Genomic DNA, 23,701 nt, shown 5'->3' with positions numbered 1-23,701 from the left:
AGTCAGACGAATGTTTGCTCAGATTTATAAGCTGAGGTGGCTATGTAGTTAGTAACGTGGGAAAAGAAGAAATAAAGATACTATTTCAGAGAGAGATTTAATTAAAAGACCATTAGTGTTTTTAAGGAAAATAACTGCCACCAGATAAAGTGTATGTAAGCAGAATGAAAACTGAGGCTGCAAAGCAAGAGGGCTGGAGAATTTGCAGCAGTCTGTTTCCACCTTTCACGTTAATGCCCTAGTGATTAAATCATTAAAAAAATTGCTTCAGACCACCAAGAATTGCTTCTGAAGCAGATGTAAGTTAGTACCCGCTTTTATGACCAGCTTATTTATTACATTTTAAAATATCTCAACTTGCACTTTGCACCAGTATCACTCAGCCCTCATCTGAGCACTATTCAACACCTCCAAGTCAAAGGCAGAGAAGAGAGAATAAGTTCCAGTGAGAACATAAGAACAAACTGTTTGGAAAGAGGACAGCAAAAAGAAATTAAGGCTTAAGGTATAAAACTACAAAAGTCTGGGAGTCAGCACCTCCATCTCGAGACGTCTGCACGGCCAAGGCAAGCCACTGAATTCCCCTCAGCATCAGGGGAGAGAAGTGGGCCTTTCTGAGACGTGGAGGCTAATTATTCTCCGCTGGCGTGTTCCTCCACGCTCATTAGGGGAGTCTGATCAGGGGTACGATCCTCAGCATTAAGGCACACAAAATGCCTGTCACGTCACGTTTTCCATCCAACTCTTCTGCTCTGGAGTTTAATCTTTTTCCCTGAATACAGGTTCAAAAGCATAGGGCATTTTGAGTAGATCCAGGCCTTGCTGTAAGCTGTACTCTCAAACACAGTGAGATTTCAAAATCTGATAAGAAGCTGATAGTTGCAATATGCCTTTCTCTGCATATGTATCTGCACAAGATGTTGTTTTTAGAGGGGGGGCAGGGACTGGCAAGTTTGCAAGTGCACTTGTGTGCTCTCGGCATTATGTCACGCGTGTCAGTTCTGTAAATAACCCCCCAAGCTCAGCAGAGCTCTGACTCACCGGCACCTATAGACTCTCGTAAGGCAAAGACAGGAAGCATGCACGGCCGAAGTGCCTGCAGCTGGACACCTGGCTGAGGAAGCGATGACAGCTCACGCTCCCGTTTTGACATCTGGGCTATTTTCAGCAGTTCCGAGAAGAAGAGAATCGGTGGTGAAAAGCAGGGTGGTGCAGCGACACGAAAGCTTCTCAGTGCAGACAGGAACTTCTCCAAGGACTGTCTCAGGCACCCCTGCAAGGGCTGTGCCATACAAAGCCTTCTGCTCATCTAATAAAATTACCAACTATTCATCTTTGAAAAGCTATTTTATTTGTTTTGAAAGGAGAGAAACTGATTAGTTGTATAAAATATTATCATACATTTGATGTAAAGCCTTCAGTCTGTTTGAGCAAAAAATACATTGTCACAGTAAAGAAATAACAGATCTGTTTGGTACTGGGCTCTGTAACGTTACCCCTGGAGGCTCTCACCAAAGGAGCACTGAGGAACTTCAACTGCTGTAACAGAGCTTAGGGATGGCGACCCCAACACAACACACATTCTGTTTGCAAAACTGCAAAAAGTGAAAAAATAAACATAGGGTACTCTTAACGCTTCTGTACATCTTTCAGGAAGAAAGTTGAAGCCATATTGAGACTAAAAAAATAGCTCAATTTTATTTTAAAATTCAGTGACAAATCCGGGTGCTGTTTGCAGCATTTTTAGTAGCTCTAGGGTTAGCTTCTGATCAACACCAGAACTGATCTTTAAAATGTACTACTGTAAGTATTCTAGGTTCAGCTATACAATTTCTCAATAAGCTACCCAGAGATGTTTTAAGTTGTTACTGTGTAAGGAACAGCAGGCTTTTCTGCTATAACTGTATTAATTTAAGTAGCTGCAAAAGCTACATTTCATTAAAAAATGGTTAATTTAAAAGTGGGATCTCATTTACTTATGTAAAAGTATTATTTCTTATTTCTTCTTATTTCTACCAGGAAATAAAACAGGCTTTCCTTAACTGGCTATTTTGCAAACCCTTTAGCATTGCGAGAAAAAATCCAGTATCCAAATCAGTAATTTACAAATACATTTTAAAAAGCAACTTTTTTTTGGGCTACTTGTAACTGTTCACAAGTTGCCTATTAAATTCTACCTTTTGGGGTCATGAAATTTGGCTTTTGTGCAGATGCTGCCACAAGGCCAACGAGAGACACCCTGCACTTTTAGATAGCAGGCTATCTACTCTTACCTGGAACCCAACTTTCGACACAGCTTTCAGCTGCAGGAAATAGCTTTTGAGCCTGTTTTTCAACTTATTGGGTTTGGCTACAGTTAGATGAAAATTTGAAATCACTCCAAGACAATTCCACGTCACTGACAGCTTACGTGTACCAGGCGCAATGTAGGTCTGTAGTGCTTTTTGTTTTAATTGAGATTTTCCAAGATATTAAAGAGCATATCAAGTACTTTGCATATGGGAATAAGTCTTGGTTTCTGGGACTCATTTAATCTGTGAAATTCACATTCAATAAAATTCAAACTGGACAGATGGGCAGTGCCCTCTGAAGGAGCGGAGTGAGAGCTGGGACAGGAAAAATGCAAAACATTCTGTATCTGAGGTATGGATTACTGGTTTCAGTAGTACAGCTACATAATGAGTTCACTTTGCTTTCTGGTTCTACTTCTGCAGTGAGATCCTGACCCTGCAAGACTGCTGTGCAGCTTAAGTTAATGGGAATTTGATCTACTAATTATATACAGAGTCAAATCTTTGCAGTGTCTGGCCCCTAATTTTCAAAATTTGCAAATAATGCTTCGAGTTCCAATATTAAAATGAAATCTAAGTAACAAAAATTAGTGCACTTCAAAACATTCTAGCTAACATTTTGCCTTTAGACAGAAAAATTCAATCCAAGGAGACTGAACTGGCTTAAATCAGTAATGTCGCAATAGGAAACTAAGACATTTTCCAAGTCCGTTTTTAAAATCCTCAAAAAATATATAAATTAAATTCAGTGGCTTACATCGGATACATGCTACATCATAAGGCAAAGGTATCATGAAAAATATTTAAAAAATAAAAAAGTCCAAATGTTTTCAACTAGCAGTTTGGAATAAAAAGCGACTAAAAAAGCAACTCAATTAATGAAGGCTGTAAAACAAAAACAATCTAAGAGGGCCTGCAGCGCAGACCCTGGTCCTGAGAAGAATCTCACTTTTCTTCACTGGCTGAGGTATCGTTTCCATCGTTCAGTTTCTGCTTCTGCATTCTTGTTCGAGTGGATGCTACAAAAGAAAGAATGAAATTAGCTACTTCCTTCAAAATTATTTTGGATGGGATTATTTATTGTAAAAATTGGTAATGACACAAGGAATAGAAGCACACTAGCCTAAGTAACAAAACCTGCACTTTAAAATAAATGCAAAATGTTATTTCAGCAATTCTTGCTCAATTTATTTCACCACCTTACAGAATCCCACCCATTCTCATGGCTGTTATATCCTCACTTTTATCTGTTTTCATCCTTAAGATGAACAAATGGACTGCTCCGTGTAGGGCTCTGCCTTGTCACCAGACAGACAGAATGGGTTGCACAGTCCCCACATCCCAGGGCCAGCCCATGTAGCAAATTCCCTTTTCCCCCCAGTGACATACGAACACAGCTGGCCATGGAACAGAGCAGAGCACGCCATCTTAACCTCTGCCACAGGTAAACACTGAAGCATTTCCCCTACCCTAAAATAAACGAGAGGTGCCTGGTTCTGCAGTCACCCCTGTCCTGATGAGCAATACCACCTAGGTAAGAATTTTTAACAGGCAAATCCACTCAGCTACAGAGCTTGGATTCTACCAGAGAGGTCAATGTCTGGTCAATCCAAGAACGCTCCTTCTCAGGAGCGGAAAATACAAATTCAGATGTGGAAATGGAGCCGCTTTGTTTTTCATGAGTTAGATTTGAATTTTCTTTGAAAAACATTAAAAAAATTGAAAGAAAGGTTGATCTGCAGTAGAAGAAAAGCAGTCTCGGGCATTCGAGTATAAAAGCAACACATAAAATTACGTACAATTTTCCTGTGCATATAATTTTCCTCGACTATACTGTAACGACCTAAAATGGTGTTCTGGTCAACTAATGCTGTTGCAATTACTCCTGATTTCTACCTGCAAGCTCTCAGTAAAGGATCTGTCATTACAACAAATGGGAAAGCCCTGGAAAACATTTAATTCAACTTCAAAAATTCTAGTATTTAGGAAGACCGAGTCATGCTCCTTTACTTATTCACATGCAATAGCATTTGATAATATTAAATAGCGTAGTACCATTGAAAAGAGCCTTCTGAGGATTTTCACTTAATCATCTCAATTTTTTAATATTAAGTGTAGCAAATATAAAAAAGCAAACACTGAAATGCTATCGATGTTGAACAATGTTTTTATCTGAGTTGACACAAACTATTTTATGCAAGGCACTCACTGCTGACAAGTTACTGAAAAACTAATACTCACTCATTTCTGCAAGCTTTTGTTGGAACTTGGACTCCTGGGGTAGGTGTTTACTGCAGACAGAAAGCATTTGATTAAAGAGAAGTTAAAAAATATATATATATTTTAATTTTTATCCTGATAAACCTAACTATAAATCAGTATTAATTAATTTCAGTGCTATTGCCTTATTTTACAAAGATAAACTATTTTTTTCCTCCAAAATAAACTCTTGAGATGCTTGATTTCAACACTGTCTAAGGACAATAGCATGATTTAGATTTAGCACTCAGCAGAAATACCAGGATGCTGAATGTATAGGCACTGAATAAATCCTTGCTTTTGACATCATGACACCAAGTGTCCTATTAAGTATTATGCTTCCAGCTCCCATTTAAAATTTTTGAACTTCCGTAACTATAAATAGACGTTGGGATGCATTCTGAAGGCCCTGAGGACCATAGTTTGGTTCAGTTTACCTGAAGTCCAAGAGCAATCTCTTACCTCCCATCTGCTTCATCTTGCCCTTCTATATCAAAGCGCAGCCTCTTCAGTGGCTTAGGAGCATCGCTTACGTCGGCACTGCGTTTTAGCTGCCTCTCACTGTTGCACACCATCTGGTTTATTTTTTGAAACTTTTCAGAAGTCTGAAATGACACAAAAATAGCGAAAGAATTACCAGTAAATCCTGAAACTACTCAGACTTCCCAGATTATCCACTACAATACTACAAGTTCTAAAGCTGCAGCCTAAGAACTCTGCTTTTAAAATGTTTTGCATTTGATTTTAGTCATTGTGAAAGAAGTCTGAATATTTGAAAAAAGGTTAATAGTACACCCCCTGTAATCCTTGTGCTTACAAATTACATGAATTACTACATTAAATTAGAAACACTGGCCGGTTCTACAGCTGTCAGGAGGCTCTCTCATTCCTCCCAAAGTTACACGCATTCCAGATCAGACAAAAATTGTAAAACTCACCCCAAACGACTCTCCGATTGACACCAGAATTCTGCCAAATGAAGAAAACAAGTGTTTTAGATTAAGTAACATTCCAGAATGAGACACAAAAACATCCATTAATTTAAACAGCTTCGCATGAGACATTAATGAGCTCTCTTCCTCTCTGTGCCAACAGTGCAAACACAAACCGTGCTTTGCCATGTTCAGATCATTCATGTTTCCATTAGGGCCAGTGAAAACTCAATTGCCAAACCAACCGTCCCATACAGATAATTAATTAGAAACTGCGGCCTGAAAGAATCAAAGGCCCGGCAGTCCATCCCCTATCGACAGGAGGACACTTCAGTGCTGAGTACCTGATGATCATCCCTTAATTAGATAACCTTTAGATGTTTGCTAATCAAACCCATACAAGACTTCAACCTAAAACATACAATAATTGCACAGTGAATCAGTTGTACCAGTACTCACTTGATCCGACTCTGAAAAGCCCACTGGAGATATGCACGGGCTTTTAATGGTGAGATGGAAATGCTTTTTACAGACAGCATGACTTTGATTTGCCATCATCCTTATCAGCTAAGAGCGAGTGACCAAGAGTTTGAAATGTTTAGCTAAGTTAGCTAAATATTCTGAGCCATCTTGTTCCAAAAATTTATTTTCTCCTTAACCAAGTGTAAATAATTCATTCATCTTTTATGATCCAGAGTCAAAACCAACAAAATTCAAACAACCAAGCCAAAAAACACATATTGGATGCAATTATTTGGGGAGAAAAAAAAAATCTTACATACTAACTAAACTGAAACAGAAAAGCGCTCAAAGATTCCAAATACAGGACACAAACTTTTAAGCAGAAAAGATAAAAAACACAGACTATTGATAAACTACACCGTGCAGTTCTCTGGAGTCCCAACAACTTCACTTCGCTCAAAGAAATGGTTGTAACCAACATACCTAGACCTCGGAGTCATCTTTGTGGGAGACTGAAACCCATCAGAGAATTTGTATGGGCTCTTCAAGGGTGAGATGTAGATGTTATTGCCAGCAGGGACACGCCGAGGAGAAGTGGAAAACTGGTAAGGGCTGCGAGGAATGTGTGGGATAGGTGACAGAGTAGGAGGCTATAAAATAATAAAATAATAATGTTTTATTGTCTATATATTCCCATTCTATTAAATAAGTAATACCGAACACAGCTAACACCTTACCCTGTTGGAGGCATACTGCAAAATGTTCGTTTTCAGTTTCTGCATAAACACTAAATTGTAGAAGACTATAATGGAGTCGTACTGTTCTTCCCTGATAAGAACACGTTTGAAGGTCTGCATAGGGTGAGAAAACCATACACAACAAAAAGAAAAAAGGAAAAAGAAATTACATTTGACAAACTCGTAATGCCATTCATAAATTTTGTGGCATGTGTCAGGTACCAGCCTTTGTAACTACTATTTAGACCAGGTTTTTTCCAAACATGTATGAACAGCAGTAGAGGTTCCTACTTAATTAAGCAGCACATCCCTTTCTTTACTGTGAATGTAGTTAATCAGTACTATAACAATGTTTTCCAAATTTAAGCTCCATTTACTTTCACACATCCGATTGTCATTACAAAAACAAGGCCTTGCTACTTTTGCTACTATGATCACCTTGCAAGGCTAAAACACTCTTCATTACTCACCTGACATGGATAAAACAGTTCTTCAGGTTTGGAGACAGAGCTCAGGGGTTTAGCCAAGACACACAAATACACTGAGAAAGTCTGCTACTAAAAGGACGCTTACAGTTCAAACAACTGTTTTTTCTACTGAAGCAACTTTTTATGTTAGAATCGAGCCTGTAACTTTAATAGGCCTCCCTACACTTACCTATTTGAAATATAACCACATTTCTACTGGAAATATTTATAAAAAGTAATCTATCTCCCCTCAACAGTCAATGGAAGTTAGGTAAATCTAAAGCAACTTAGGTTGCTTTTGAAAAATCTTGTTAGTACTCTATTTGAATCTTTCATCTAGTCTCCAGATAGAACCATAAACTGTTATTTAGTATCTTGAATTAAAAAGGCAGAATGAAGTTTGCCTTCTGAGAACTACTAACATATTTGTGCAAGATGTTTCAAGAGACATTTAGTATTAGAGCTAGTTTTCTCATCCCCAAAATTGAGATACAATGAAGCATTCGGAGAGTTTGTACTGAACAGGACCATTTGTATGCCCGGTTTTTCATTTTAGACAGAGGAAAAACAATTTAAAAATTTGTTTATCATATTGTGTATCATATTAAAGAATTTCCATACCTCTTGGTTTGTATTGGGAAGCTCCTTGTATGCTGAAACTATTATTTTAAATCTAAGATCCACATTTTTTACTTTGCATATGCCGTACATGGAACACATCATGATCTATTAAAGAAACAAGAAAAAAACAACTGAAAATGCAGCAAATTAATTTGGGCTTTTCATTTCGAGTTTAGAAATCCTACTTGTTCTGTGATACTCTTCTGTGCTTTCATGTTTTTAAAACAGAATGCAATTCTGGCTTCAGCGAGAGCAAAAGAAGCTTTGCTACTGACTTTGAAACTTTCCTAACAGCTGTTCTTGAAGTAAACAAAAGCAAAAGCTCAGTTTATAAGCCTTCTGTTACTGACTGTGCTCTGAAAGTCACCATGCAACTCACCTTCATAAGAACTTTCAGAAAATGTCAACTACTGTTCCTTCCATTTCTGTAGGACAATTAACTAATTGCAGCTGGTAATACCTTTTCAAACCCATTTCACAGACTGAAACTTTAGGGTCCAATAACAAAACAAGGATCAGTCAAATATTTTGTCTTCCCAAAGAAAATCAGTATTTTCTTACACAAATTAATAGAAAATTTGGTCTCTGTTCATTATTTTGAAAATAGCCATAAATGGTATTTTGAGCATTTCATAGTACTTAGAAACAAACCTGAGATGATCAAAAATACACTTCACTAAGTGCTTAATTTCTGCTATAAGCGATCAATAGAGAAATAAAAGCTCAGATCATAATTTTTATCAGTTAAAGAATGTGTAAGGAACATTTTGTGCAGGAAAGCCTTTTGAAACTTTTTTTTTAGTGTTACCTGGTCCAAGTGTCTGTCTCTCATAAGCTCATATTCATTTTGCAGTGTGTGCTGGAAGAGGGTCCAGATCAAGGGTTCCAGGTCAGGATGTTCAGAGAGAAGCCGAAAGAACAGGGTACGTAATCGAAGATAGGCCAGTAGATACACTTGAGGGATAGAAAAGAAAAATAAACTGAAATGGTAATAATGGGGGTATACAAAATAAGAGGAACATGATGGAGGATGGATAGCAATTAAGTGTTCACCATCTCCCACTACAAGAGCTATGAGCTATCAAACAAACTAGTTAGGTTCAGAAGAAATGGAAGTGGATACATGGAAGTCCACACTGTACAATACTGCACATATGTCTGTGTCGAATCAAAAGGTCTGGACAAGCATTTGGAAAATGAATCTACTGAGAAGTTATTAAGCAGACATATCACAGAAAGCTCAGGAAAACCCCCAAGCTGGAAAAAGTCAAAGCTTAGAAAAGTATTCAGGGGAAGCATCACATAAGCTTGCCCAGTTCTTAAGCTTTCCGTGACACCTATTTATGGTCACTGCTGGAAAATGGATATTATGATAGATGGACCCTTCATCTAAGCCAATGTGGTCATTCTTGTAAACAGTAGATAAGCTTTCAGCTGAAACTTAGTCTGTAGAGTGCACTCATTAACCCACTGGCACCATTTTACTAATTCTTTGAATAGCAGTTCAGTTAAGGGTTTGTATGACCTTTTGCTACATATTTCTATCATTACCTCTTAAGAATGTTGAGCTCCAAAATCAGATAAATGACCACTTTACAACTTCAGTAAGTATAGAAGCAACAAACCTTTTTTGTAGAACAGAGAGAGGGAGGTAGATTTTTGCGGTTTCTGTGTTTGCGAGCTTGCACCTGGCTGAGCATCTGGATTGGAAGTAGCACTGTGAGGGTGTCCAGATGCTTTCTTCTTAGGAGATCTCACAGGAGAAAGATACCTGGAGATTCAACTTCTATTAAGCACTTAACATCACAAGATAAAGGAATAATTTAAAATGAATAATACTTGCACAAACTCTTCCCTCTCCCCCCATGAGACTAAATGTATTGGTACTGTAACCAGTTATTCCCATAACAGAAATAAAATTTCAAATTATTGATTAAATACTAGTCTGTATTCCTTCTTATTACAGCTCAGAAGAGCAAGAGAAATGTGTTAGTGATAGCACAAAGGAGCTGCATCATCTTTCTCTTCTTCCCCCCATCTCACAAAACTCGTACCCATCCACTCACTCCACTAACTAACCTCAAGCCAAAAACCAACTAACTTCAAGTCAAAACCATTTTACTGATAAGGGGACTTGTTTATTCCTAGACAAGTAAGGTAACAGTTTGCAATTACAAGTTCGATGGGGCTTGGATTTAAATATTAAGGGAGATATTAGCTATACATTTCACTAGACACCAAGCATGCACATCACTTACAGGTCTGCTGCAGTGTGGTTATGTTGGAGAGGCAGATTTAGAGTGGAGGCGGGCTCAGGCTGATCAGTTTGACCTTCTCGTTCTTTCGACTGCTTGATAAGATCAAACAGAGGTGAACCCTAGAAAAATCACAGTAGCAATACATTATACTGAGAATAATCATTGGATAGATGTTATTCCTTCTCTAAAAACAACCCCCTAAATATGCTCCTAAACAGAAGATTAATGCTTTGAAATCCTTCAAAACACTCATGCTTTGTCCAATAATACCAACCAATTTTAACTATTAAAATACATCAAACATTTTTTTTCTGTCCAATAGATACAGGTCAATTGCAGAGTTCAGACATGGCTGTTGTATTCTAAAGTCTCTTATTGATTCCTATTAAAAAGCCACCCCTGAGGAGAAAAGTAAATGGCACATCGAGTATGAAGACAAAAGGTCACGTTCTCAAAAAACACATGGGTGACTAGAAGGTAACTGATGAAAGAAAGGTACTATTGCTGCTACAACATCTACCTAATATTTTACATGTGATAGATAACATACAAAACAGTCATAGCTCATCTAATTGCACCAGGGACTATTCAGATCTCTGCAATACCATTTTTGGATGTGATTTTCCTAGGGCTACTTTTGGCAAGGGCTATAGTCGCTCTGCATGCATTAAATCTCTGCCCTTATGCCCAGCTGGGATCTTAAAGGCAAGTACAGCGACCTGATCCTGCTTTGGTAGCTTATCTTCAATATTACGTAGCTTTCAATAGGCAACCATGATGATGGAGAGAAACTCCAAAACATCAGTTTGATATTAAAGGACATATTTAACTTGAAAAGAAGTCCACACATTTTGATTTTAGGCCAGTTATCTGGACTTTAGGAAAGGCAGCTGGAATAAGCTTGAACTTACTAAGACCTTGAATTAAGGAAGCAATGAAGAGAGGACGTAAGTGGAAGGTGGATGGTTCTGGCTGAAGTAACATTAGTACTACTGCTGACAATAGTAACAAATAGCACTCTTGCAGAAACAGAATCTCAGGCTTTTGCCATTTGCATGTCACGTACAGGGTAGAATTCTGCTGAGACAGCAAGTCTTCATGGGAAAATAATTTGGCATCAAATTTATACCTAGTTTTGAAAACACGGGGTTGCTGGCTTCTGTTTTTTACACTTTCTTTAAACAAGACTCTCATCCTTGAGCTGAATGTTGCCTGCCAAGAAGGCAGCATCAGAAGTCCAGAAGCAACAGAACAACATCTTACAGAAAACCAGCTGCCTTCTCAGAGTTGAAAGCAGTGTCCCTAAAGACAGGGCAAAAATAGAAATTCAGCTTTTTCCTCCAAATGGTCTCCTAAAAGCCACAAAATCTATCAGGTCAACACTTTGTACATAAAATGTCATCTGATTGTCCGAAGTCTGTCTGATCCTACAAATGCATATATTACTAACAAAATGTGATGACACAAATGACAAACCTGTACAGTAACAAATAGGAACATAGCATGCCGTTAAGCAAGCTGAAGGTGATTCTTACCAGTTTTAATAGTATTAAAACCAGCATTAAGACCTCCTTTTAGTCTTATTTCTAAAAGAGCACTTTCCTTCTGAAGTGTGACAACTACAAACTCAGAGCAACAAGATGAGAGCGGCTTGAGATTTACAATTCTTCACCTTGTGTAATTTTTAAATTAGGATTTTGGCAATACTGAAGCAGTTCCATCCATAACAGAAAAACATCAGTTACTGACTCATAACCACACAGTTATTTCTCCACCATTTCTCAACCAGATCTTGGACTGGTTTGCATCATCCTTCCTTGTATTTAGGAATGCACGTGCTTTCTCACTTGTCTCTTTCTGTGCTGCCCTTGAGGAAAATGCAGACATGACCTCCATTTCTTATTGTTCTGGCCATTTTGCCTGCTCTTTTTTATTACTTCTAACCGTGCCTCACTACACTCTGAAGGATCCAGGTTTCTTTCCCAGAGCAATCACTAATTCATTCTGAAAACATCTCTTGATTCCTTGACTAAGAGTTAGTCCCACTTCATTTGTTTAACGTTTTAACTACAATGACTGGAAAGTATTTTTTTAAATAAACATAAGTAGAAGAAAAGGGAATTGATAGAGGGTGAGGAAGAGGTCAAGAAATGGAAACTGAAGTCACAGTTTTATAAGTTAGCACTTAAGACCAGAAGTTCCAGGTCCTCTTCTCAACCCTGCTCCAGTTTTCACTACACAGAGTGTGGTTTTATTAATCACATCATTTAATCACAGAATCATAGAATATCCTGAGTTGGAAGGGAACCAAAAGGATCATCGAGTCCAACCCTTGGCTCCACAAAGGACCACCCAAAAATCAGACCATGTGTCTGAGAGCATTGTCCAAACACTTCTGGAACTCCAGCAGGCTTGGGGCTGTGACCACTGCCATGGGAAGCCTGTCCCAGTGCCCGACCACCCTCTGGGTGAAGAATCTTTCCCTAACACCCAGCCTGACCCTCCCCTGTCCCAGCTCCATGCCGTGCCCTCGGGTCCTGTCGCTGTCCGCAGAAAGCAGAGCTCAGCGCCTGCCCCTCCGCTCCCCTCGCGAGGGAGCTGCAGGCCGCCATGAGGCCTCCCCTCAGCCTGCTCTGCTCTGGGATGAACAAACCAAGGGGCCTCAGCTGCCCCTCGCTTTGCCGTTGAGACCCTTCACTTCCTCTGCAGCCCTCCTTTGGGCACTGATAGCTTTATGCCCTCCTTACACCGTGGCAGCCAGAGCTGCACACAGTGCTGGAGGTGAGGCTGCACAGCGCAGAGCAGAGCGGGACAATCCCTTCCCTCCCCGGCTGGCAGTGCTGGGCCTGATGCACCCCAGGGTACGGTTGGCCCTCCTGGCTGCCAGGGCACGCTGCTGGCTCGTGTTCAGCTTGCTGTGACCACAACCCCCAGATCCCTTTCTGCGGGGCTGCTCTCCAGCCTCTCATCCCCCAGTCTGTACGTATAGCCAGGGCTGTCCCGTCCCAGCTGCAGAATCCAACACTTGATCTTGTTAAACTTCATGTGGCTGGTGATTGCCCAGCCCGCTGATTTGCCATTTGCCAAGATCTCTGCAAGGCCTCTCTACCCTCAAGGGAGTCAGCAGCTCCTCCTAATTTAGTATCACCTGCAAACTCACTTAGTATGCATTCCAGTCCTGCATCCAGGTCATTTATAAAAACATTGAAGACAACTGGCCCCAGAATGGAGCTCGAGAACCCGACCAGTGACTGGCTGCTGGCCTGGTGTAACCCAATATACTACAACCCTTTGGGCCAGATCTGTCAGAGAACTGTTCACCCATCGCATTATGCACTTCTCTAGCTGTGTGCTGGACATTTTGTTCAGAAGGATACTGCGAAAGACAGTATCAAAAGTTTTGCTGAAATCCACAAGGATTACATCTACTGGCTTCCCTTGGTCAACTAGGTGGTCATAAAAGGACCATAAAAGGTCAACCTTGTTATAAAAGGAAATTAAGTTTGTTAAGCATGACTTTCCCCTCGTGAACCTGTCTGTGATGTGACCAGTGACTGCACTGTCTTCCAAGAGTTTTTCAGTAACTCTTAGAATAATCTTCTGCATAATTTCACCAGACACCAAAGTGAAACTAACAGGCCTGTAATTACTAGGGTCTTCTTTCTTATCCTTCTTGAAAACTGGGACAACATTTGCCAGCTTCAAGCCAGCTGGGACCTCCCAACATTCCCAAGACTGCTGACAATAATTGATAGAGGTCTCTTAGTGAGATCAGCCAGTTGTCTGAGTACCCTGGGATAAATCCCATTGGGCCCCATAGCCTCACATGCATCCAGCTGGAGCAGCAAATCCTGTAGAAATTCAGAGCTGGCTGAGAGTTTATCATTCCCGCAGTCACAATCTTCCAACTCAGGGTATCCCAAGGCCCATCACCAGTGTTAGAGGCGAAGAAGTCATTAAACGTCTCTGATAATGACTGAATGAGAGGAGACATGGCAGCTTGCTACCTATGAAAGGGATCTGCTGACTTTTAAATGATTTTCCCTGTTTCTTTCCTCCTATTTACTTGCGTTAACATTCATTCAATCTCCATGCAAATCAATCTGATGCACTAAAATAGCAGAAATTTAACTTAAAGAAAAAAAATTGGTTTGAGTTGAATCAGCTCAGAATCAAGCAAACAAAGCCAGAACAAGCATTAAGAACAGTCAAGGCAGCAACGCTAAGGTTGGGAACAAAGTAGGAAAGAGCAGAAAACAGGGAGTACAAGATCTCCCACATTTGCTGACAACAACCTGTTAAATCAGCTGATTTGCACATGCAACTTTACCCTATGGGAATTTATATGAAAAGTACTGCTTTCCATCAGGTAGATGAAATACAGTAAGCAAGAAGATATTTGTTGCATTGAAAAATCTACTTATAGAGACAGAGTGGTAGGACACAGCAAGCCCAGTACACCTCCTGGCTTCCCAAAATTCTCATTGACCTGGTGGTAAAAAATAAATAAATAAATAAATAAATAAATAAATAGAATGTGTGGCCATAAATGAGTGATTGTCACATCCCAGCTGGCTTCCAACAGCAGAGGCTGGCTGGCATGAGCAATGGTGGGATGTGCTAAAGCATTGACTCAATGGGTTACCTTGGGCAAAGCACAGTCACCCGTGACCTGACTGCAGAAACTTGGTTAGTAATGGGGCTGCACAAGGCAGGAAAAGGTTATTTAGTTTTTAGACCTGTTGAAATGAAAGGTGAGCATCCTGACAATCATAATTGCGCTTTATGGTTGAAAGCGCTTTAGGTAAAGCCATCTGTGCTCTTCTCCCAGGGCCATCCACCACTATTACTTATGGCTTTCCAAATGCACAGCCACACGCTGCAAATGAAAAGTAGGTACTAACAGCATCGACAAAACCAGTGCCTCACAAAAAGACAGAGACAATGTTGAAATACACAGATGTGAGTTTTTGCAAATGCATCTATCCTTCACCCTACAAAATAAATCAGCTACTAAGGGCTTAATTATAACCCTACCTCCTTCCTTTATATACATAAACATGAAAAATACTTTTATTTAGTGAATCTTGAGCTTGCAGTCATTTTTCTAGGCCAGAAATTACCCAGAGCTTATCAGTGCTAACTCTGTTCAGCTTCAGTCACACTATTTGGTATTCAACAATCTACCTCTCACTTGAATGAACAAAATATGATGTCAATAACCAGACAATTACCAGTCCTCTAAGTAAGAGTCAAAAAAAAGAACTTTAACCCCCAGGTCCAGCTTTATCTAGCAGGAATGTTAATCAGTAACTCGTTTCTAAAGTTACATTATTCACACTATCTTTTACAAATTTTATATTGCTTTTCAAAGCTTTTAAAGCAGCACTTCGGGTCAACAGGTCACCTCCAATGCATTCCTTTCACGTGAAAGGAGTTTTGCACAATTTTTACCTTAATGCTAAATGCAGCCACAGAATAAATTTTACCAATTATATGTGATGCTGCTTTTCCTTTCAGACTTCCACATGGTAGCTAGCCAAGCCCCATTTTAGTGGTGCGAAAAGGGAGGAATCAAGTAACAGCCAAGATTTCTCTGGGTCAAATGGCCATTGGCAGAGGAACCAAGAACAAGACAGAAATTTGACTCAGTCCCCTCTTACACTAACTAAAACTCTGCAAAACCAAACAGTGCATTATGTGGGGGTTAGTTCAGGAAGCCTCTACAGGATGCTTCCCTGCGACAATACCTGCACCACAAGCCTTTATGGTCATTTTTCCACAGCCTTCAAGCTCATTTTCTGGACAAAATACACTGAATTTCTTGTTGGCTAACCTTTATTTGGCTATGATGAAATACAGGACACACGGGTGCTTCACAGCTTCCTGATCTTTATATCAGCTCTGTCCCAACTCCATGTTTAACGGGACTTTGGTTTCCATGAGAAGATTAAATGAACGACCTAAAGCCTTAAATACAGAGAACAGCTACCCTGGGGTTTGGGTGTAGTCCACTGATTATAAAGGAAGGCCCCGAGCAGCTTTCCTCTCAGGCAGTGTTAATTAGCAGTTTACAATATTTTAAGACCTGCTTTTCTCTTTATTTTCTACTGCTTTACACTTCCCTTCTTTACAGTAATTTTCTAATTGGTTTTTAGTTATTTGCCCATAATATACCTTAATACAATGTTTATCGCTAAATTGTGCATCTCAATGCCTAGCAACATTGTGGGGTTTCTTGGTTTTTAATAATTAACACCACCACAAATTATTCAAATTTTTGAGTTAATCAATACAGTACATAACATTAAGAAATGTTTTTCTTCACAATATACTAAAAGGTAGATGTGATTTTGTATGGCAAAATAAAGCTAATTTAGAATTGACAACCTTGGAATGAAAGGACAAGGAGCAGATGGGAGCTATCAACTTCCATTCCTCTTGTCCAGGACAGAATTACATGCTTAGAAAGCTGACTTTTGTTTGCAACTGCGTTTTCAGAAACATTACACAACAACTGGTATTCAGAATTTTGAAGTAATTTAGATCTGCCACACCAACATATACTTCAGTCTACATTTAAAGAATATTGCCATGAAAAAAATGCAAGATTAGGAACTTTTAATTTCACATATATGTACACATCTCCTACTAGATGAGCTGTTTATATAAATTATGATCCTATTAGGTCTTGTTATTACAAAATTTATTAAGATAACATTAACAACTGCAGTGTTAACGGTGTAATTCATTTAAGAATATTGTCAGATCTGCTTTTAACTCTTTAGAACAACTGTATGTTTAATAGAAGTCCTCCTTCTAACTTAGGGCTAGTATAACACTGGTTTACAGAACAAAATGTTGTCATCAAGCTTTGTGATAATCTCCTTTTATCTAAATGCGTAATGGACAGAGGAAAAAAGGAGAGAAAAAACAATGTTAATTAGTCCTGGTCATTTGAGAGCTCTATTTTAACAGGCTTTTCCTCCTCACACAAAAGACTTGGAAAGTCATAAACTACAAAGAAGGTGGCAAGCACATACTGACAGCATTTGCAGATCACGCAAACTCCAATTATTTGAAGTCCTTGACAGAAAGCACATGAACAGCTGATCTGAATGTGGGTGTCCTAGCCCCAAGCCTACTAGGAACTTTCAAGTCCAGTTCTCTCATGTTCCAGATTCTCATTAAAAAAAAAGTACTCCACCACAGAAAGAGCAATTATTCTGACACTTTGAACCCCTCATGGAAACTTGGAACTGCTTTAGAGATCCTGCTGTAGATAGTCTCTAGCATACCTACATGCATATTAATATGAAATCAAGCATCTCTAATGGGAGCAACTGCCATTTCCTATAAAGAGGTAGTTGAATGCCCAATGAAAAATAAGCTCAGATATCTTCAGTTAGAGAAGGAAAGCCAGGTTGCCACAAGCCAGGATATGCATCTTAAAATGGCGTTCCTTTAAATAAGGCTGTAAATCCATTATCTTTACAATTCCTCTCCGCTCTCAAAATTGTTCTTCAGAAGATGGCTTTGTATGAACCAGTTCTCTATGTTTCACAAAGGTGATCTGTAAATGTCTATGGGGCCACCTCACTACAGGATGTTAAGAGCATCACCAAGATATGTTTCCTAGAAATGGAGAAGGATGCACGTGACAACTTCTGGGAGACCACCACACATGCATCTTCCCTTGAAATTAGAAGGAAGCTGCGAGAAAGATGTAAAAACTCAAGAAGCGTATCACATATGAGCGGTTAGAAAGCTGCCTGGCAGAGAAGGGCCTGGGAGTATTGGTTGATAGTCGGCTGAATATGAGCCAGCAGTGTGCTCAGGTGGCCAAGAAGGCCAACAGCATCCTGGCTTGTATAAGAAGCAGCGTGGCCAGCAGGTCTAGGGAAGTGATTGTGCCCCTGTACTTGGCTCTGGTGAGGCCACACCTCAAGTACCGTGTTCAGTTTTGGGCCCCTTGCTACAAGAAGAACATGGAGGTGCTCGAGCGAGTCCAGAGAAGGGCAACGAAGCTGGTGAGGGGTCTGGAGAACAAGTCTTACGAGGAGCGGCTGAGGGAGCTGGGATTGTTCAGCCTGGAGAAGAGGAGGCTCAGGGGCGACCTTATCGCTCTCTATGGGTACATTAAAGGAGGCTGTAGCGAGGTGGGGATTGGTCTATTCTCCCACGTGCCTGGTGACAGGACGAGGGGGAACGGGCTAAAGTTGTGCCAGGGGAGGTTTAGGTTGGATGTTAGGAAGAACTTCTTTACCGAAAGGGTTGTTAGGCATTGGAATGGGCTGCCCAGGGAAGCGGTTGAGTCACCATCCCTGGAGGTCTTTAAAAGACGTTTAGATGTAGAGCTTAGTGATATGGTTTAGTGGAGGACTTGTCAGTGTTAGGTCAGAGGTCAGACTAGATGATCTTGGAGGTCTCTTCCAACCTAGATGATTCTGTAATAGCAAAATGAACAGTTGACAGGCACGATTAGATATCGGGGCTGACAGATGCTTTCAAAGTAGAAATAAAGTCAAGCTAAATTTTAGAAAGTGAAACAGGACTCAAGCAATCTTTTAGCAATCATTTTTTTCTTCAGTTTTTAAATGTTAACCATAAAGATGATAGACCTGTTGTGTTAAGAGTGACTAATACTATTGGTATGTGTAAAAAAATACTACAGACAGATCATAGTACTCTACAAATATGAAAGCTACTGACACACCGATTGCTTTGTACCTCTGTAAACCAATCAGCAGTTGAATATGGAAGAGAAAAATGAACCACGAGCATCAAGACTGTTCTTGTTTGCCAAGGCGGTGAAACTAACTTTTGAAAATACTGCTTTGAAAGGAGTTTGGAAGAACAGCCTCCAAGTAGAAATGTGTCTTTATTCAACTACTTGGTTTAGAGCACTCAGAACGACCCAGGGAAGACTGCTGCTACATGGCTTGCAGTAGGCTCCTGCATGGCTTTCTTCAACAGCTTTTCTGCTCAACGCTCACCCAACATACACCCCTTTTCATTAAAATATATATATATAGTTACCCAGCAAGCCTTTCAATATTCAGCACATTAAAACCTTAACTACACAATGCTCTAAGTCAGCATAAGCCAGTATTGTACCAAAAAGACACAGTCCCAAACCCCTCCATCAACCGGCTCTGTCCTTCCACCCATACCCAACCTGTCTCGTTCAAGCAGAGTTGAGTGACTGCATGTTGAAGTGGACCAGGAGCTGTGCTTTTTTCTGTTCTGCTGTTTTTTCTTAATTTTGGGCAGGAGATGCCTTAGTTGTACACTCTGAGCTGCCCTCCTATTTATAGCACCTTATGGCAGTGCTGGTGTCTGCATGTGGTCAAATGAAGAGACAGAAAGGACCAGTTGTAGGATGACATGAGACAGCATCTTTCAGTGGTAGTACCAGGGTAGAGAAAGGAAAGTCATGCCTCACAAATCCCAGGATTTCTCCTCTGAAGTAATGGAAGCCATCTGTGAACAGGATGATCCTGCAGCCAGAGGGTGTCCTGGTGTGGTGGTTTTACAGGGGTGGGCAGCCAAGCTCTACAACAGCCGCTTTCTCACTCCCTCCTCCTCAAAGGGAAAGGGGGAGAAAATACAATGCAAAGGGCTCAAGGGTTGAGACAAGGATGGGGAGATCCACAGGCAAAACAGACCCAAAGTAGGTAGACAGCAAAATTTATTGCCTATTACTAATAAGCTAGAGAAGTGAGAAACAAAGGAAAGAAAAAAACCCCTTCATCCCCATCCACTCTCTTCTACCTCCTCACCCCAAGAGGCACAGGGGAGTGGGGGCTATGGTCAGTCCCTGACACTTTGTCTCCACCGCTCCTTCACGGTCACTCTCTGCCCCTGCTCCACGTGGGGTCCCTCCCATGGGATTCTGGCACCCCCAGACCCCTGCTCCTGCGTGGGTTCCTCTCCATGGGCTGCAGCTCCAGCCCAGGGCCTGCTCCTGCGGGGGCTCTCCATGGGCCGCAGCCTCCTCCAGGCCACATCCACCTGCTCCACCGGGGGCTCCTCCACGGGCTGCAGCGTGGAGATCTGCTCCATGTGGGACCCATGGGCTGCAGGGGGACAGCCTGCTCCACCAGGGGCCTCTCCACAGGCCCCAGAGGAACTGCTGCTGCCTGCCTGGGGCACCTCCTGCCCTCCTGCTGCACTGACCTGGGGGGCTGCAGGGCAGCTTCTCACTCCTCTCTCCCAGCTGCTGTTGCATGGCAGTTTTTTTTCCCCTTCCTTAATCTACTCTACCAGAGTTGCAAACAACATTGCTCATGGCAATCTGCTCATTGCTGGCTCTGGCCAGCGGTAGGACCTTTATCTAACATGGGGCAGCTTCTGGATTCTTCTCACAGAAACCACCCGTGACCCCCCCACTACCAAACCCCTGCCACTTAAACACACTACACCTGTTCTCCATGAAGGCTTGAAGAGGCTCCTTCAGGAAAGGCCCTTTAAAGAAAGTGCTGCCAGTGGGCAGAGCGGAAGGCAGCCTAAAAGAGAAATATCAAGGGCATGAATAGTCTGTTTTCACTGTGGAGAGACGTCATCTTTGAAGCTTCACACTCTCTGCTGAGACAGCAGCTGTTTAACTTTCATTAATGATAGGGAAAAGGTGGCAGGACCAGGAAGGAAAGGCTGCTGCTAGTAGCACAAAATGCTCAACTGTAGGCGAACCAAACACACTGCAAAAAAATCTCACGATTTTCAGTGACTGGATGATAAAGTTGCCATGGTACTTGATGATAAAAGCGAAAATAATGAACAAAAATTACCCTAACTTTACATTCACTAGGGCTCCGTAATCACTATTATTCTGAGACATTTAGAGTTAGCGTAATTCTGAAAACACCAACTCAATGCTCAGAAGTCAAAGTGTAAAGAATTATTAGGAAAGTAATAAAAGTTACCATTGTGCCAGTACAGTAGTAGCCCGTGGCAGGAAATGAGGAGACATTTATTCTCAGAAAGAGCAGTCAGGCACTGGGACGGGTTGCCCAGGGAGGTGGTGGAGTCACCGTCCCTGGGGGTGTTCAAGGAGATGTTGGACGTGGTGCTTGGGGACGTGGTTCAGTGGGTGACACTGGTGGTAGGGGATGGTTGGACCAGATGATCTTGGAGGTCTTTGCCAACCTTAATGGTTCTGTGTCTTTATGGTTCTGCTGGACATCATCAATGTAGGTGACACTGTAGCCTAGTCCTGCACATAGTTTTCCCCACAGCAATTGCCACAAGCCTCTTCCAGATGGATCTTTGGTCTGAATTGGCAAGTGCTGCTACATAAACAACCTTATCTGAAGTCATCAGCATGTTTATTGCCTAGCTCCCCATTGTAGCCAGGCTTCAGTATGACTAATTCTTGGACACCTTATTTGTCAAGGTTTTTTTAGGCAAAAGCCTAACGTCTCAAAGACAAACCGAGCTCCTACCAGTTCCCCCCCCAACACTCAGCACAAGAATTTGCATACAATTCATAAACTAAAACGCACCCAATGTGAGCCGTTTGACTGTCGGAAATGGTGACGCATCATCAGTCAGCAACAAAATGTCCTGCCAAAAATCTTGAGGTTGAGAACCGTATCAACAACCTTCAACAGTAAGAACACTGCAGGGTGTGAAGACATTTTTAGGAAAGGAAGTAGAGAAGAGATGCTTTAAAGGACCATTACATTAACCAACAGCATGCAAGTATTAAGAACACAGTATTTCCACAATTATTATACATGAAAAATTATTGCACTCAGAAGCAAAATAGCACTCAAGCACTTCCTTTCTTCATTATTTTGGGGTCACAAAGTGCCCGTTTCTGTAAAGAGAATAAAGTTATGTAATTACTCTAGTAACAACCAGATTGTTACAGTACCATATCGTGCTAAGTTTGCTCTTCCTGGCCGTTTCATTTCTGACTGACTTGCATAGTCACTGTTCCCAGAACAGTTAACCAAGAGTAGCAGTTCCAGGAATTACTTGTCTGAGTACAAGTGCAGACACGAAATTCCCCTCACTTCTCTGATCTTCTTCAATCCAGCAAAATACTCTGAGGTGATTACAAAGCAGCGTCAAATGTGGATGAAAATAAGCCAGCATAATGGCATGCTGATGAAAACATGCAACTTCAGCCCAAGAGTGAGCCTGTTACCTCGTTTTCCTCGCAGCCTGTGCTGGGACACATACCACAGCGCATCAGCTCTGCCTTTGGATGAGGCATTCCCAAGAAATCATCATACTGAAACCTCTAACTTCAACTAGCTGCTCAAAGCCCAACTGGCAATGCGCATCTTTTTCCATGAAAAAAGATTTAACACATTTCCTTCAGGTACCAACAACATAGCATGTCTTTTAGATCTTTGCTTAAAGCCAGTAATTCAGTTTCAAGTCTCATTTTCTTTCCAGTTTCTCCTTAGCTGGACAGATTTAGGCTCAACATATCACTAATAACTCTTAAGCCAGGTAAAGCAGTTAAGGGTGCTGGTAAACTTTGTGGACAGCAGTTTTTAAAGCTGGAGGGTATCTTTTAACAGAGCCAAGGATTTGAGGAATTATGAACTGAATAAAACCGTAGACAACAAATAACCTGCTGAGAATGTGGATATCTAGAATGAGTTGCAAATACAGTAAGATTAATCCTGTAGAAAAAGGAGCATTAACTGGGAAGAGTTACATCTTCTGAAACCTGTAAGAACAGACTGGCGTACGATCCTGAGAAGCAAAAATTACTGCAAGCGCTCTGCAATAGCCTTCATATAGTTTAAGTAGAAAAAGGAGGAAAGAAATTGGAGTTCCAAAAGCAGCCTGATATGTCGTGTTTCACATCAAAATGCAGCAACACAAACGTGAATACTGTTTTATGCAACAGATTTAATGACTGCTTTTAGAAAATATCTCCATCTGCAAAAAATTACACATGAAAGTGAAAAGATAAAAACTGAATTTGTAGCAAAGCTATCTTACAGCAGTGTAACAACACTCTGGGCATAAATCCATCCTTTATAATGGCTTTTAGTCTTAATTTGAACCTGTAGTTCTGTGACCACCGTTAGAGAACGGGCAAAGTTTAGTTACCTCAGTCCACACCTAGCCTTCGCTCACAGCAGACAAAACCTGGCAGTCATCTTGTTGTGCTCAGCTTTCAAGAGGCATAATGTTGTGGTTTAGCCCGGCTGGCAGTCAAACACCACACAGCCGTTCGCTCACCCTCCCCCCTCCCTCTCCAGGATGGGGGAGAGAAACGGGAAAGTGAAGTCTGTGAGTTGAGATAAAGACAGTTTATTAAGACAGGGAAAAGAATAACAATAACAATAATAATAATAATAGTATTAATAGTAATAACGTGTATGAAATAAGTGATGCACAATGCAATTGCTCACCACCCGTTGACCGATGCCCAGCCTATCCCCGAGCAGCCGGCCCCCCCCCTCCACCCCGGCTAGCCACCCCTATATATTGTTCAGCATGACATCAGATGGTATGGAATACCCCTTTGGCCAGTTTGGGTCGGCTGTCCTGGGTCTGTCTGTCCCCTCCCAGCTCCTGCTGCATCCCTAGCCTGCTCACTAGCAGGACAGAGCGAGAAGCTGAAAAGTCCTTGGCTTGGTGTAAGCACTGCTCTACAACAATTAAAACATCAGCATGTTATCAGCGCTCTTCTCATTCTAATCC

The 23,701-nt window shown here is 41.1% G+C and overlaps 1 protein-coding gene across 4 annotated transcripts in view; it reads right to left on the bottom strand.

Annotated features, from left to right (window-relative positions):
* Positions 1–49: 49 nt before the first annotated feature.
* Positions 50–23,701, bottom strand: part of RB1 (RB transcriptional corepressor 1) — an 84,627-nt gene continuing 60,975 nt past the window's right edge. The window contains exons 1-12 of one of the 4 annotated variants that reach the window (XM_050708400.1): positions 23,105–23,326; positions 21,532–21,647; positions 10,028–10,146; positions 9,395–9,540; positions 8,578–8,723; positions 7,770–7,874; positions 6,682–6,795; positions 6,428–6,594; positions 5,489–5,519; positions 5,013–5,155; positions 4,533–4,582; positions 50–3,310 (exon numbers count right to left, since the gene is read on the bottom strand). In XM_050708400.1, coding sequence (XP_050564357.1) covers positions 3,237–3,310; positions 4,533–4,582; positions 5,013–5,155; positions 5,489–5,519; positions 6,428–6,594; positions 6,682–6,795; positions 7,770–7,874; positions 8,578–8,723; positions 9,395–9,540; positions 10,028–10,146; positions 21,532–21,573 — 1,137 coding nt within the window. In that variant the 5' untranslated portion in view covers positions 21,574–21,647; positions 23,105–23,326 and the 3' untranslated portion in view covers positions 50–3,236. Of the gene's footprint in view, positions 3,311–4,532; positions 4,583–5,012; positions 5,156–5,488; positions 5,520–6,427; positions 6,595–6,681; positions 6,796–7,769; positions 7,875–8,577; positions 8,724–9,394; positions 9,541–10,027; positions 10,147–20,952; positions 21,945–23,104; positions 23,327–23,701 lie in introns of those variants that run through there. The other 3 variants (XM_050708402.1, XM_050708401.1, XM_035553446.2) reach the window with 3 other exon arrangements.

The sequence above is a fragment of the Cygnus atratus genome, chromosome 1 (genome assembly GCF_013377495.2).
Source record: "Cygnus atratus isolate AKBS03 ecotype Queensland, Australia chromosome 1, CAtr_DNAZoo_HiC_assembly, whole genome shotgun sequence".
NCBI classification, from domain to species: Eukaryota; Metazoa; Chordata; class Aves; order Anseriformes; family Anatidae; genus Cygnus; species Cygnus atratus.
Note: the sequence above shows the minus strand (reverse complement) of the source record. Positions and strands in the feature narration are given on the sequence as shown.